Source organism: Monodelphis domestica, chromosome 4 (genome assembly GCF_027887165.1).
Source record: "Monodelphis domestica isolate mMonDom1 chromosome 4, mMonDom1.pri, whole genome shotgun sequence".
Classification (NCBI taxonomy): domain Eukaryota; kingdom Metazoa; phylum Chordata; class Mammalia; order Didelphimorphia; family Didelphidae; genus Monodelphis; species Monodelphis domestica.
Window position 1 is genome coordinate 321,311,301 of NC_077230.1, and position 14,688 is coordinate 321,325,988.

The 14,688-nt window shown below is 33.7% G+C and overlaps 1 protein-coding gene across 4 annotated transcripts in view; it reads left to right on the forward strand.

Annotated features, from left to right (window-relative positions):
* Positions 1-14,456, forward strand: part of MED4 (mediator complex subunit 4) — a 32,245-nt gene extending 17,789 nt beyond the window's left edge. Inside the window, exons 3-8 of one of the 4 annotated variants that reach the window (XM_007495427.3) lie at positions 1,219-1,263; positions 3,530-3,700; positions 6,911-6,968; positions 8,626-8,712; positions 10,376-10,507; positions 14,053-14,456. In XM_007495427.3, the coding sequence (XP_007495489.1) occupies positions 1,219-1,263; positions 3,530-3,700; positions 6,911-6,968; positions 8,626-8,712; positions 10,376-10,507; positions 14,053-14,225 (666 nt within the window). In that variant the 3' untranslated portion in view covers positions 14,226-14,456. Of the gene's footprint in view, positions 1-1,176; positions 1,264-3,529; positions 3,701-6,910; positions 6,969-8,625; positions 8,713-10,375; positions 10,508-14,052 lie in introns of all 4 variants that reach the window. The other 3 variants (XM_056794863.1, XM_007495429.3, XM_007495428.3) reach the window with 3 other exon arrangements.
* Positions 14,457-14,688: the final 232 nt, after the last annotated feature.

The following is a 14,688-nucleotide window of genomic DNA, read 5'->3' on the forward strand; positions in this document are numbered from 1 at the left end:
CTAAGTGACTTGTCCCAGAGTCACATTGCTAATAAGTGTCTGAAGTGGGATTTGAACTCAGACCTTCCTGACTCCCAAATCCAGTCTTGCTCTTTGTATGAGTAGTTGTATGTCTAATGCAAGATATTCATTTAGCATCTGAAAAATGTATGGTTTCAGTGTGCAAGCTAGAATGTTCTAATTTGACATTTTATTATCTGTCTATGGAAATGGGAAATAACAGATATTATTTATCTTATAGGGGCTTATATTTAGAGGATTATAGAATGTTAGAATTGTAAAGAAACTCAGAGATCTTCTGGAGCCTCCTTATTTTACAGATTGGAAAAGTTAAGTTCACAGAACTAAAAGTATAAATATTTTAAAAAGACAAAAGGAAGGTAAAGTATAGTTAAAAAAGAAGATTCATCTTTTAATCAGAATATTGTAAGTGTTGGAATAAATCTCAATCTCCGATCTAGTGAGTAACTGTCATGTGGCAGCAGGCTGTAAACAATACTGCATTTAAAAACACTTGAACACAATTTCCCTGTTGATAAGAGATAGATTCAAATTGTGGTCCCAAGATATACAATTCTTAGTTGTCCAAAGAAGGTGACATCATGAAAAAGACTTGATGAAAGTAGCCTTGAAGTTGATGAATAGAAGTTCAAAATTTATTTCACTCTGCATTTTCTTAGTGCAGTTATAAAATTAAACTGGAAAAAAAAACCAACAAAATAATCTAATGATTCTGTAAACTTAAGTCCTCTCTTAGTCACATTAAAACCTGTGGTTTTTTTCCATTTAGGAAATTGTGCCACTTTGGCAGAACAAAGACTATAGATGTTTTAAGTCTTAGAGACTTGCCTCAGGCACAGAGAAGTTAAATGTCTTGTCCATTGAGCCCCAGTTCTGATTCCCAAGTCCAGTATGCTTTCTGCTGGAACCCACCACTTTTCAGATCCCAGGAGTCAAATATTTGTACACCCATTTGTACATGCACATTTATTGGAAATGTGTTTAAATGTTATTGAATATAATGGCTTTTTGAAAGCTTATTGACTATCATTTTTTTAAAAGCCAGAAAGACCTTAGAGATCATCTAATTTAACCTCATTTTCTTTTTTGGTTTTTATTTTCTTTCTTATTATGAACTTAATTATCGACAAATACAAACATTTCCAATATACCTAGAAGAATTAAAAAGAGGATTCTTTAAACCACTTTATATTACAGATGAAGAATCTAAGGCTCAGAAAGTTTTCCACAGTGGCACAACAGGTTAGTCACAGTACTGGAATTAGAATAATTCATTGTTCTTTGAACTAAACCCACAAACCTAATTTGGGCTGTCTTGATTTTCTTTAGAAGTGTTCCAAATCCAATAAATTCACTTTATAAAAGTTATGTAATAGACATGAAGCAATAAGTGCTGTCTTGTTGAACTAGAAACTGAGTAAATGGCAAGGTGGATAGAGTGCTGGGCCTAGAATCAAGAAGTCACTTTGAATTTCAAATTCAGTTTCAATCACTAGCTGTGACCTTGGGGTTTAACCTGTTTACCTCAGTTTCCTCATCTGTAAAATGGGGATAATAATTGCATATATACTTCTGAGTTGTTGCAAGAATCAAATGAGATAATATTTGTAAAGCACTCAGCACAGTGCCTGGCACATACTAGGCACTACATAAATATTTAACTTCATTTTGTCAATAATGACTTAACATTATATTTCTGAAATTGAGGCCCAGGTCCCTCCTAATTGGAAAGTGAATTGAAATGATGCATTTTGAAATGATATTTTGGAGGATCATTAATTTTGACAGCAAGCAATGTATCATTGTTTGTTGTTTTTAAAAAATCTTTTTTCAAACTTGCAAGTTACTCTTTAAAATGAAAAGAGTAGAGACAAAAATCGAGACTATAGTGATTCATATTTAGCCCATTTCCCACCCTCCTATCCTTGCCTTTTTAAAAATTTGCACAAAACCCAAGTAAAATGTATAATCATTTTCTTAGTACTGGGATCAAAAACCATGGTTTAGATGAGGCCTTAGGAATTACAAAGCACTTTCTCTCTCTCTCTCCCTCTCTCTCTCAACACACACACATATATTTTTTAAACATTCATTTTTAAATTTTGAGTTCCAAAATCTCTCCCTCTCCCCACTCCCTCCACCCATCCATTTAGAAGGCAAGCAGTATGATACTCATCATAATTTGTGAAGTCATGCAAAACATATTTCCATATTAGCCATATTGCAAAAAAAGGCAAGAAAAAAACTTTTTTTACGTTTCAATCTGCATTTAGTTCATCACGTCTCTTTGGAGGTGGACAGCATTTCTCATCATTCTTTGGGAATTATTGTGGATTGTTATATTGATCAGAGTAGCAAAGTTTTTCACAGTTGGTCATCATTGCAGTATTGCTATTACTGTATACAATGTTCTCCTCACTTCACTTTGCATCAGTTCATATAAGTCTTCCCAAGTTTTTCTGAAACCATCCTTTTTGTCATTTTTTATAGCACACTATTATTCCATCACACTCATATACCACATCTTGTTCAACCATTCCCCAATTAATGGGCATCCCCTAGATTTCCAGTTCTTTGCCACCACAAAAAGAGGTGCTATAATTATTTTTTGTACATATAGGTCCTTTTCCTTTTCCTTTGATCTCTTTGGGATTTCACCATACTTTTATAGCTTTTATAAAAGGTTCACCCATTCTTCTCAACAATTGGATGTGACTATTTTGTAGACTATTAAAATTTTGAGAGAGCTCTAGAAGGTGTCAGATGATTTAATTTGTTAAAAAATACATAGGTAACCATATTGAGTAGGGGGAAATCTATTCTTTGGCAGGTAGTATAACTTTATTTGATTAAAAAACATTTATTAACCATATAATCTATAAATGATAATAAGTGCTTCAAGGACAAATTTTAAAAGCAGAATTAAGATTGTTCTTTCCCACCCCAAAGGGAAACTGCCCCAAACAGAAAAAAAAAGGAAGGGAGCTGTCCCAGAGCACATTTATTCATTGAATTTTAACTGCAGTTAAAAGATGTTATTTCATGACTTTCACCTCTGGTTTTAAAAATGCTGCATTTCAGAAAGTAATAAATTAAATAGATAGTTGTGATGGTCATTATATAACATTTAATAAAGAAAGTAAAAGAAAGTTAATTAAAATAAATAAAATATTTTTATTTGAAAGAATTGTACAATAGCTTCAATAATCTATTTTATTCATCAATATTGTATTATTATCTTAAAGTATATGCCAGTTTTGTTTTTCTTATATGGAGATTTCAATATAGAGTCATTTGGTGTAGCTTATGTCTATACCAATATGATATGTCTTATCTTTAGTATCCTTTACTCAGGGCTTGTAGAAAAGGGACATCTTATCATTTCAAGGCATACAATAAGTACTTTTAAATTACAGAAATTACAATACAACAAAATCAATAACACATTTGTTTGGGATATGGCTTTTTGATAATATGATACTTGATTAAACCAAATATTTTCTGACAGATTATAGAGTTGTTAATTCATAGAGATGGGGAGTTTCAAGAACTAATGAAATTGGCACTTGAACAAGGAAAAGTACATCATGAAATGCAACTACTAGAAAAAGAAGTAGAGAAGAGAGATAGTGACATTCAACAATTACAGAAACAGCTGAAGGAAGCAGAGCAGATATTGGTAAGTTGCTAGATGAAGAATCTTCATAGTAGAATGTAAAGTTGTATGATCCCTCCTAAGCTTTGTCCAACAATTCCAAAAAATGAAGATCCTGAAATAATCAGTTTTCTAAATCTAAAAAGAATATATTCTTAGCTAAGAGAAAAGATTAGGCTGGATTAGGGTTAAAGTAAAGAATAGAGAGAATTCCAGATAGAGGAAATTTCCAAGATAAATTTGCCTCCTGCAACAATACCCCAAAGGTCAGACTTCCAGGTTCTTCAGTCCTGGGAAACACAGCCATGAACCCTTTGAGAAGGCCTCTGAGTAGTAGAAAATAGCTCTTACAAATCCCATTCATTAAAGCCTATTTGTGTTAATACTCTTTTTAAAAAAATGGTTTCTTAGCCCATATTAGCTTGGAAATACTCAAGTAGAAGGAAGTGAGACATTTTTACTATTTGGCATGCTGAAATTAATGGCCTGTTACAAACAGCAGTCATGAAGGGTTGAGACAACAAAACTAAAAAGATACAGATTCAGAAAAGCATAATATCCTGTTACCCCATAATGTTGTATTAAACATACCTCAGTAACATCCAGTGATATTGTTACACTACAGCATAATATTAACAATGTTCATAATCATGATCCTTATTTAGCAAGAAAAGGTTAAATCTCATTTAACATACTCTAAGAAGGCAAAGAAATATATAGTATGTTTTAGAATTGTCTATTAAAAAGTGGTTAAAATTTTAGTTGACAGTTAAAATCGGCATCATTTCTAAGGAAGGTATCTTTAATATATAATGCTTCATTCCTTCATGGTATAAAATAAATGAGGTAGCAGATTACAGGTACAAGGTTCAGTTTTGTCCAGTATAGAAGATATCTGCCTTAGGTTATTTTCTCCAGTCTCAATCTCTTTAGCTACTGTAGCCTGCCTTTGGGGCAAAGAGACTTGAAGAAGAAGACTCCCAGGTTCTCCTTTCCCTTTCTTTTGGAGAGCTGGAAAAGCAGGAAGAAGGGATTGGTGAGTAGAACATAAAATTGGGTGGCTGTGACAGGTTATCCAAAGAGTTTAGACTGATCCTGTCTTGTGTTAAAGGCATGAGCCTCCATACCAGGGACCAACAGTTTTAGACTAGTGAGAACTGAACCAAGGAATAGATCAGAATCTTCTACTTTCTCTATCAGAGTTATGGGCAAGCTTGCCATTTTGTTACTTATAATTAAGATTTCATTTACCTACTAGAAAAAAAATCCCATTGGTCTGCAGAAATGCTGGGCTCTGTGAATGTGATAAAAGTCTCATAAAGGAGGGTAGCTAGATGGCCCAGTGGATTAAGAGGCAGGGCCTAGAGATGGAAGATCCTCTGTTCAAATCTGGCATCAGACATGTTCCTGTTCTGTGACTCTGTGTGAGCCACTTAACCCCCATTGTCTAGCTCTTGCCATTCTGCCTTGGAACCAGTATGCAGTATTGATTCTAAGATGAAGGCTATGGATTTAAAAAAAAATAGAGAACAAAGAAGGGAAGGAACACTTTTTATTCTAGAGAGAGGAAAAGTTTGATCAGTGAGAGGGTAATTTGGAGGCTGGAGCTCTTAGGGCAATACTGTGGTTTATTCCTAGGAACATCTGAATCCTGATTATACATGGCAGCCTTGTATGGTTAATAGAGCTAGCTCGCCCTTCTCTTTGCCCTAATTGTTCCAGTTCCCTAATCAACCCCAGTTCTTCAAAACTTTCCTTTTTCTATAATAAGAAGCATTTTCATCTTATCTTCTATTTCTGTCTGTATATATGCTTAAGTATACTGTTTGAAATTTTTGCAGGCCAGTGGTGTTTATTTTAAGTAAAGATTGATAAATAATTTTAACTTGCCCACCTGGCAAACCTAAAGGGAGAAAGAAACTTTGCTAGAGGAAGTTTAAAGGGTCCTGATCTGTCCCTTGAGCCTTCAAGCTTTAAACTTCAGTCTCTTCTTCCTACTTTTCTGGTTCTCCAAAGGGAGGAGCAGGATAAGCATGGTAGTCCCCTACCTTAAGTTTCTTTGGCCCAAGATCAGCTTCTTAGCTTTTTTTTGCTATTGTTGGGTTGGGGTTAAAATTGTTTTTCTTAACTTTCTTAGTCTTTGAAGAAGTAAGATCCCTCTTGGTTGGCACAGCTCTTATGTTCTGAGCAAAGCTTCTCTCCAAGTGATGTCTTGATGCCTTGCACACTCTTTCTTTCTCCCTGAATTCAACAATTAGAAATTTTCCTGAACTGAAATGGGTCTATTAACTTCCCAAATTTTCATCCTCCTGCATCTGTGAGCTAACTTAATCCTAGATTCTTTATGCCCTCTCTGACTCATTTGTTTTTCTTCATTGAAATTTGTCTCCAGACTTCATCCACTCCATAATTTACACCAACTCCATAATTTTTGTAATTTACATCAACTTCATAATTCCTTTTATTTAATGTTTCTATCTAATGCTAATTCATAATAACATAAGAAAAGTCCCATTAACTTGAGATATATACATAAATTAAAGCCAGAAGTGGCTTTATTTAAACATTTAAAATTGGAAAACAGAATCCATAAGTATTATAGTAATTTCATTAGCTTTATGCCTATAGTATATCTTGAAGAAATATTTTTCTCATATGGATTACATGATTGAAATTTTAAAATATGTATTTGGATGAACAAACTAGTTCAGAAATATATCTTGTACATGAAAGAAATCCTTGCTTTGTCCTGGTTGTCTGTTAAATATCTTGAACCTTGATGAATATTAGTATATGATGTGGAGAAGAATCAAGTGGACTCTTCTTGAACGTAAGTTGTCAATATTATCCATTTGTTTGAACCTTTTGCATGCTATATAGTTAGTGTTCTTGAATTCCAGAATGGATCCTTTTTGTAAGTCTTATTTAGCTCAGGCATTAGTTATTTACAAAAAAGAGTTATAATCTAGAAATTGAGTCGTTATAAAAAATAATAATTTGTTAGTTTATTAGAAGTGCAAACAGCACACTAGTTCTTACATATTTTCTTGAATTTTTTTGCAGGTTGGTTCTAAGATACTTAATTTGCTAGCTTGTATTTTATAGAAAGTTATGAGTATTCTAAGTGTTCCATATTTATCCCATAAGATTAAATAATTAGTAGATTTTTAAAATGTTGTACAAAGAAGTAAAACTAATATGGTTGTAAATAAGATGTCTTTTTATTTAAATTAGGCAACAGCTGTTTATCAAGCAAAAGAAAAACTCAAATCCATAGATAAAGCTAGAAAAGGTTAGTACTCTGAGAAAACTGGTCTAGATAAAATGTACTTGTCTTCCTCATTAGAATGTAGATCAACATGAGCCAGGATTGTTTTCAGTCTTTGGGTATCCTTCGAACCCAGCACTGTATCTGGCACATGTAAGCACTTAATACTTGTAAGTTGATTGTCAAGGAAATAATAGGGTACCTTTTTTTGTTTATATATATGTTTGTGTGTGTGTGTTATATACATGTATTATATGTATTATATATGTATGTATTATAATATATTAGTGATATATGTATATAACAGTAATAGTTATATATATAAGTTTGATATTGTTAAAATGTGCTTTAGATTCTGAGAATGCTTTTCTGGTTTTATAAAATGTTACTGTGTTAATATTTAAGAACTTTTAAATCTTTATTGATCAGTTTTCCTTATTTTGATATCTCTATAATATTGAGTCCAGCTTACTTTACTTTAAGTTTAATATAGTATATTGAGTGCCCTTATACAGTAAGGCCCCCATATCTAAAGGGGATACGTTCCAAGATCCAATCATGGATGGCTGAAACTAGAGATAAAAGAGAATACTTGCTAACTGCAGGTAAATGAATCAGTAGATTCTGCAATACTAGCACCACTGCTCTTGAACTTTGAGACCATTACAGTAAATAATGGCCTTCTTAAACAAAGACTTTGTGATAATGTTACAATAAATGTGATCAGTGAGAACACTAGGGGAAAACTGGAGGGAAAGTTTCTTATGAGAGCTTGTGTATGAGGACAAAGGGAAAGGAATCATGTACTGGACAGGCAGACTTTACTGGCTTTTCTGTAACCCCTCCCCTCCTTTTTTCTGTTTTTTTCCACCTGTGGTTAATTGTGGGTACTATATCAATGTGACACTGAATCATTGGATATGGGAGCACAACTCCTGCATTTGCTTGGTCTTACAGTAAGCCTTGTGAAAATATAGAGGTTTAGCAGAGGATTTTGTTTCAGTAAGTTCTTTACAAAGAGATTACAGTTTAGTTATAGAAATACACTCAAGGAGCAGTTAAATACTAGCTCAAGGTAGCATCAGACTAACTGCAAAAATGAATGATACAAAGATAAGTAAACTATAATAAATTCAGAGAAGAGAAGATTAATTTGGTCTTTTATGAAGGCTTCAAGGAAAAAGTGACTATTTAAGGCTAGACCTCGAATAAACAGCAAGAGGAAGGGGTTGGGGGGAGGGGGTGTCTTCCAGGAAGGAAAATAACACAGAGGCATATAGATCCAAATGAGGATAACTTGTTTATTGAATAATGGTTGAAGACTTAGAATTGGCCTTAGGTTTATGTTCTTGTTTCCGCAGTTGAATCTCTCTTGTCTCTTGCAGTGCTTCTCATTCAAGTGTCAGTATCAGTTGCATTTTAGGGATATTAAAAACAAAACCAAAATTGTCCTTGACCCTCAAGGAACTTTCATTGTATTAACATTCTGTATTGCCTTTTGTTAGGTAGTGTAAAAGTGTTTGCTCATTTTCAATCAAGTTAATATGACACATGCAGATATTGGAAATACTAAAGTATATAAAGTATCAAGCCTCTTAGATTTCCTTACTTTTGATAAACTCAAGTACTAAGATTGAATATATTCTTTTATGAGATCAGGTTAAAATATTTTCTTTTTCAGGTGCCATCTCTTCTGAAGAAATAATTAAGTATGCACATAGGATTAGTGCAAGTAATGCTGTCTGTGCCCCATTAACATGGGTTCCAGGTAAAAAAAAACAAAACATACTTTTCTTCTCTACCAAATATTTGTTTTGGATAACTTTCACAAGACTTAAATACAAATAGGAAGGTAGATTAAAGTGCAATGTATACTTTTATCTCAGAAAATAACTTCAACAGTTTCTCATTTTAAGCCTTTTATATAATAGTCACATGGAAGATATGTTTTGCAAATTTGTTTGGCCTATATAGGACACTGATATTTCCTTACAGTAAAATCTAGTTATATGGAGACCTTCTAGAGTAGCTTTAGAACTGGAAATAGTGAGAAAACTACCCCTTTTGGTGGGAAAGAGAGCTTCCTCATAGCACCCACCAAGGAAGTCAGTTCAGAAAAATGCCCATGAAGAGGCAGACATCTAGCAGTGAAGTTCTGAACCATGAGCAATAAACATGAGATTCACCCAGTGATCTTAACCAAAAGCTAAGAGAACATCAATAGTAATCATCCAGGGATAGCTATTCATTCATTAGTAATTGTTCCTAGATGAGGAAGCAGGGTTAGGATCTGATATTTTTAAAAATAATTTTCCTACCTTCCAATGTCACTTCATTAATTCAACTAATAAGTCTGAGTGATTACGGTATCTCTTTATTACAAAGGAGATTTTGTGAGAAAGTTGATCTATCATATAAACACTATATAAAACTTTAAATCACATAACAGTTAAGATTTTTTTTAAAACTGCTACACATTCTTCAATTTCATTTTAAGTTGTTTTTTGTTGTTGTTGGGGTATCTTATGGTTCATTTGTGTACCTGAAAATTTTCAAACAAGTAGCTGGAAACATTTTAAAATCAATTTTGTTTATATAAAACCAGATTCCAAAATAAAAATTAAGCTTTAGTTTCCACATCCTGGGTCTTTTAAAAATGGTTTAACTGGCCTTTTTTTCCATTAGTTTAATTTGTGGGGCTACATACATACTCATGTCTGTTCAGTAAGCCATATTTTCGAAACATTCTTGATTTTAAAATCCCCTTTCTGGGTTTAGTTGAATGATTTAGAAAAACACTGCCAAAAAGGAGACTAGAATTTGGTTGGATATGATGATGAGTGTATTTTCACTGTTTCTGAATGGAGAGGGCAATGATTAGAAGCACATTCTTTGGAGACTCTTGGGATGGGATTAAAAGAATATTAATAGAGATATGTTTATCATTGCCCTATTCTTTGAGAAGCAAGACTAAACCAGGAGCAGAGGAAGGAGGATTTAGATGCCCCTTAGCACTTTGTTTCTTAAGGCACTATGTCATGATAATGATATACTGAATGAAATTATTATTATCTAACCTCAGACAAGCTAAAAGTTGTAAAATTATTTCTCTCCATTGTTTATAAATTCCCTTTAAAGAGTGTCTCCAAAAATAGTGTTGTCTTTTTTAATTGCTATCCAGGGATGAGCATATTACTACATGCCAACTTTAGAGAAAAAGTAGAAATAAACAGGAAGCATGGAAATGACTTTTTAAGAGTTAAATTTGTTTTGCTTTTAAATATCTTAAGATATTGACTTTCAGGGGCATATATATCCATTGACCAGATGAATTACATATCACAGATTTCAAATTGAATGCCTAAGTAAAACAATTTATATGGCATTTATTTTTTAACATGATTAAAATAAAAACTATTTTTCATTTTAAGGGGACCCACGGAGACCATACCCAACTGATCTAGAGATGAGAAGTGGATTGTTGGGTCAAATGAATAATCCATCCACTAATGGTGTGAATGGCCATTTACCAGGGGATGCACTTGCAGCAGGCAGGTTGCCAGGTAATATTTATTGTTGACATTTTTTGAACAGGTCAGTTTTTCAAAGTAAGAATGTTAACATGTGTAAAGAGCAGAGATGAAAATAGAACAAAATCAAGAAGACTTTAACATTCCTCAGGTTTTAATTACAGTGGAAATCATTATTAATTTGCAGCAAAGTGGGCAGGGGAGGCAACATATAGGTGGTAGAGTTGGAGAGTTGGGGAAAGAATTGGCTTCCTGACAAGAAGCCAAGAATCTAATGGCAATCTGGAAGACAAAGAGAAAAAGGGTTATTTTTCTTACCCAGAAATCCCTTGGTCTTAGATTTAAGAATCAACTAGCGATGCAAATTCTCATGTGAGACTGGATGTTTCTTTTATGTTTACATATACATGTACAGAAACATGGATATATTCTACAGCTCTTGGTAGTATTTGAAGATACCTGTAATGTTTCATCTTAGACTTTACTTTTCTAAGCTAAACAATAGGAATTTCTTCAAATATTTCTCCTTCAATATGTAAACTAATGCAGAAAGTATTTAGATTTTTCTTGCCCCACCAAATCCAAACCCTGTAGTCAAATTTCCTGTTATAACCTTTTGTCAAACCCCAGGTATCAGAGATGTGTCTTGGTTCTTTTAACAGTGTGATCTCCCACCATTGTACACACACAACTCTCATTCTATTAAACCTTGTTTTTTTTCCAGCATATCTTTTATATACACTTCCTGTTTTTAAATCTCAATTTGAGAGCTATAGTTGGTTTCTTGACATTTCTTCTTTTTGTTCCTCATTGTGTAAGTTCAAAATTATGACCATGGATTCATTTTTGGACTCTCGTTCTTTCCAAATCACATTCCTTTGTCGATTATTGAACCATAGGACTATTCCTTTTTTCTCTGCATCTTTAAAGCTTTTTTCTTCATGTTTTTGTATATGCCTTTTTCTTACTATTAGCAACTTCAGAAATAAATTACCTAAACAACCCCATATCAGAAAAAGAAATTGAACAAGCCATCAAGGAACACCCTAAGAAAAAATCCCCAGGTCCAGATGGATTCACAAATGAATTCTATCAAATATTCAAAGAACAAGTAATCCCAATTTTATACAAAATATTTGATAGAATAAGCAAAGAAGGAGTTCTACCAAATTCATTTTATGACACAAACATGGTACCCAAAGCCAGGCAGGTCAAAAACAGAAAGAAAACTATAGACCAATCTCCTTAATGAATATAGATACAAAAATCTTAAATAGAATACTAGCAAAAAGACTCCAGCAAGTGATCACGAGGGTTATTCACTATGACCAGGTAGGATTCATTACCAGGAATACAAGGATGGTTCAATATTAGGAAAACCATCTACATAATTATCCATATTAACAAGCAAACCGACAAAAATCACATGATTATCTCAATAGATGCAGAGAAAGCCTTTGATAAAATACAACACCCATTCGTATTGAAAACACTAGAAAGTATAGGAATAGAAGGGCCTTTCCTAAAATTAATAAATAGCATATATCTAAAACCATCAGCAAACATCATCTGCAATGGGGATAAACTAGAAGTCTTCCCAATAAGATCAGGAGTGAAACAAGGATGCCCATTATCACCTTTATTATTTAACATTGTACTAGAAACACTAGCAGTAGCAATTAGAGAAGAAAAAGAAATTGAAGGTACTAGGATTAGCAATGAGAAGACCAAGCTATCACTCTTTGCGGATGATATGATGGTTTACTTAAAGAATCCTAGAGAAGCAACCAAAAAGCTAGTCGAAACAATCAACAATTTTAGCAAAGTTGCAGGATACAAAATAAACCCGCATAAGTCATCAGCATTTCTATATATCTCCAACCCATTTCAGCAGCAAGAATTAGAAAGAGAAATTCCATTTAAAATCACCCTAGACAAAATAAAATACTTGGGAATCTATCTGCCAAGATAAACACAGGAACTATACAAACACAACTACAAAACACTCTCCACACAATTAAAACTAGATCTAAACAATTGGCAAAACATTGTTTGCTCATGGGTGGGACGAGCTAACATAATAAAAATGACAATCCTACCCAAATTAATCTACTTATTTAGTGCCATACCCATTGAACTACCAAAAAACTTTTTTTACTGAATTAGAAAAAACCATAACAAAGTTCATTTGGAAGAAAAAAAGATCAAGGATATCCAGGGAAATCATGAACAAAAATGCAAAGGAAGTAGGACTGACAAAAGGTCTAATTACTCAAATTTATGAAGAGCTAAACCAGTTGTACAAAAAATCAAGCCATTCTCCAATAAGCACATGAAAAAGTGTTCTAAATCTCTTATAATCAGAGAGATGCAAATCAAAACAACTCTGAAGTATCACCTCACACTTAGCAGATTGGCTAACATGACAGCAGAGGAAAGTAGTGAATGCTGGAGGGGGTGTGGCAAAGTCGGGACATTAATTCACTGTTGGTGGAGTTGTGAATTGATCTGGAGGGCAATTTGAAACTATGCCCAAAGGGCAATAAAAGATTGTCTGCCCTTTGATCCAGCCATAGCACTGCTGGGTCTGTACCCCAGAGAGATAATAAGGAAAAAGACTTGTACAGGAATATTCATAGCTGCGCTCTTTGTGGTGGCCAAAAACTGGAAAACGAGGGGATGCCCATCAATTGGGGAATGGCTGAACAAATTGTGGTATATGTTGGTGATGGAATACTATTGTGCTAAAAGGAATAATAAAGTGGAGAAGTTCCATGGAGACTGGAACAACCTCCAGGAATTGATGCAGAATGAGAGGAGCAGAACCAGGAGAACATTGTACACAGAGACTGATACACTGTGGTACAACTGAATGTAATGGACTTCTCCATTAGTGGCAATGCAATGATCCTGAACAACTTGGAGGAACCTACGAGAAAAACCACTATCCATATCCAGAGGAAACACTGTGGGAGTAAAAACACCAAAGAAAAACAACTGCTTGAATACATTGGTCAAAGGGATATGGTTGGGGATGTAGACTCTGAATGAATATCCTGGTGTAAACAACAACATGAAAATAGGTTCTGATCAAGGACACACACACACACACAAAATACTCCTAGTAGCTTCAAGGTGATCAATCACTTTATCCCCAAATCTCATGTCACTTCCATGTTGTCAACTGATTCATTCCTGTTGATCAGAGAAGTATCTCTAGAAAAGCAGCTCCCCTCAATGCTGCCTTTATTTTCTAAATTATAGTGACCTATCCTATTCTTGACATTTTATCATACTAGGAATGCTTGACCCATATGTAAAAATCTGGAACTTGTTTGAAAATTCTTTAGTTTAGCTAAAAGTTAGGCATTATATTTTCACAATTGTGGTTTTATCATGTGAATTGTTTCATAAGATATATCTCTTTGGGCAACATATTCCCAGCTATTAGAATAGAAGTTATAAATATTAGATTTTTTTGTTTTTTTCTGTCATGTTTTCAGGTTTTTTTTCATTGTAAATAGTTTTTTAAAATAAGTTAGACAAACTGGATTAAAATGAGACTTTTTTCCCCCCAGATGTTCTTGCTCCACAATACCCATGGCAGTCAAGTGATATGTCGGTTAATATGTTACCTCCAAATCACAGCAATGACTTTATGCTGGAACCTCCTGGACACAACAAGGAAAATGAAGATGATGTAGAAGTTATGTCAACAGACTCCTCAAGTAGCAGCAGCGACTCTGATTAAGAACCATACCAGAGAAAAATGTACTTCATATGACCATAGAAGTACTGTTTCCTTAGCAGAAACAAGCATGCAAAACCAAAAACATATAACTGTGTACTGTGTAAATGTTTAGCATGTTCAAAACCACTGTGGACTTTCATTTAATAATCAGAATCATTTCATTTGATAATCAAAATCATGATTTCAGATCCATCCCACCAGAACAAAGTTAAATAAATTATTTAAATGGTTGGTGTGGCTTTTGTTATTGGAGAAAATTTTTCAATTTTCTGTAGGATATGCCTTAAGAGCTATCTTTTCCAGATCTGTTCCTATAATTATATTGTATTAATGCAACTGGTTTGGGGCTATAGAAAAATGAATGACATGTGTTTTGCTAACAGTTCTGCTATTCCTGGAATGCACAAAGCAGTAGATCAGTGAACATACTACATGTTTTAAAGATATAACTCTTGCTTGAAAA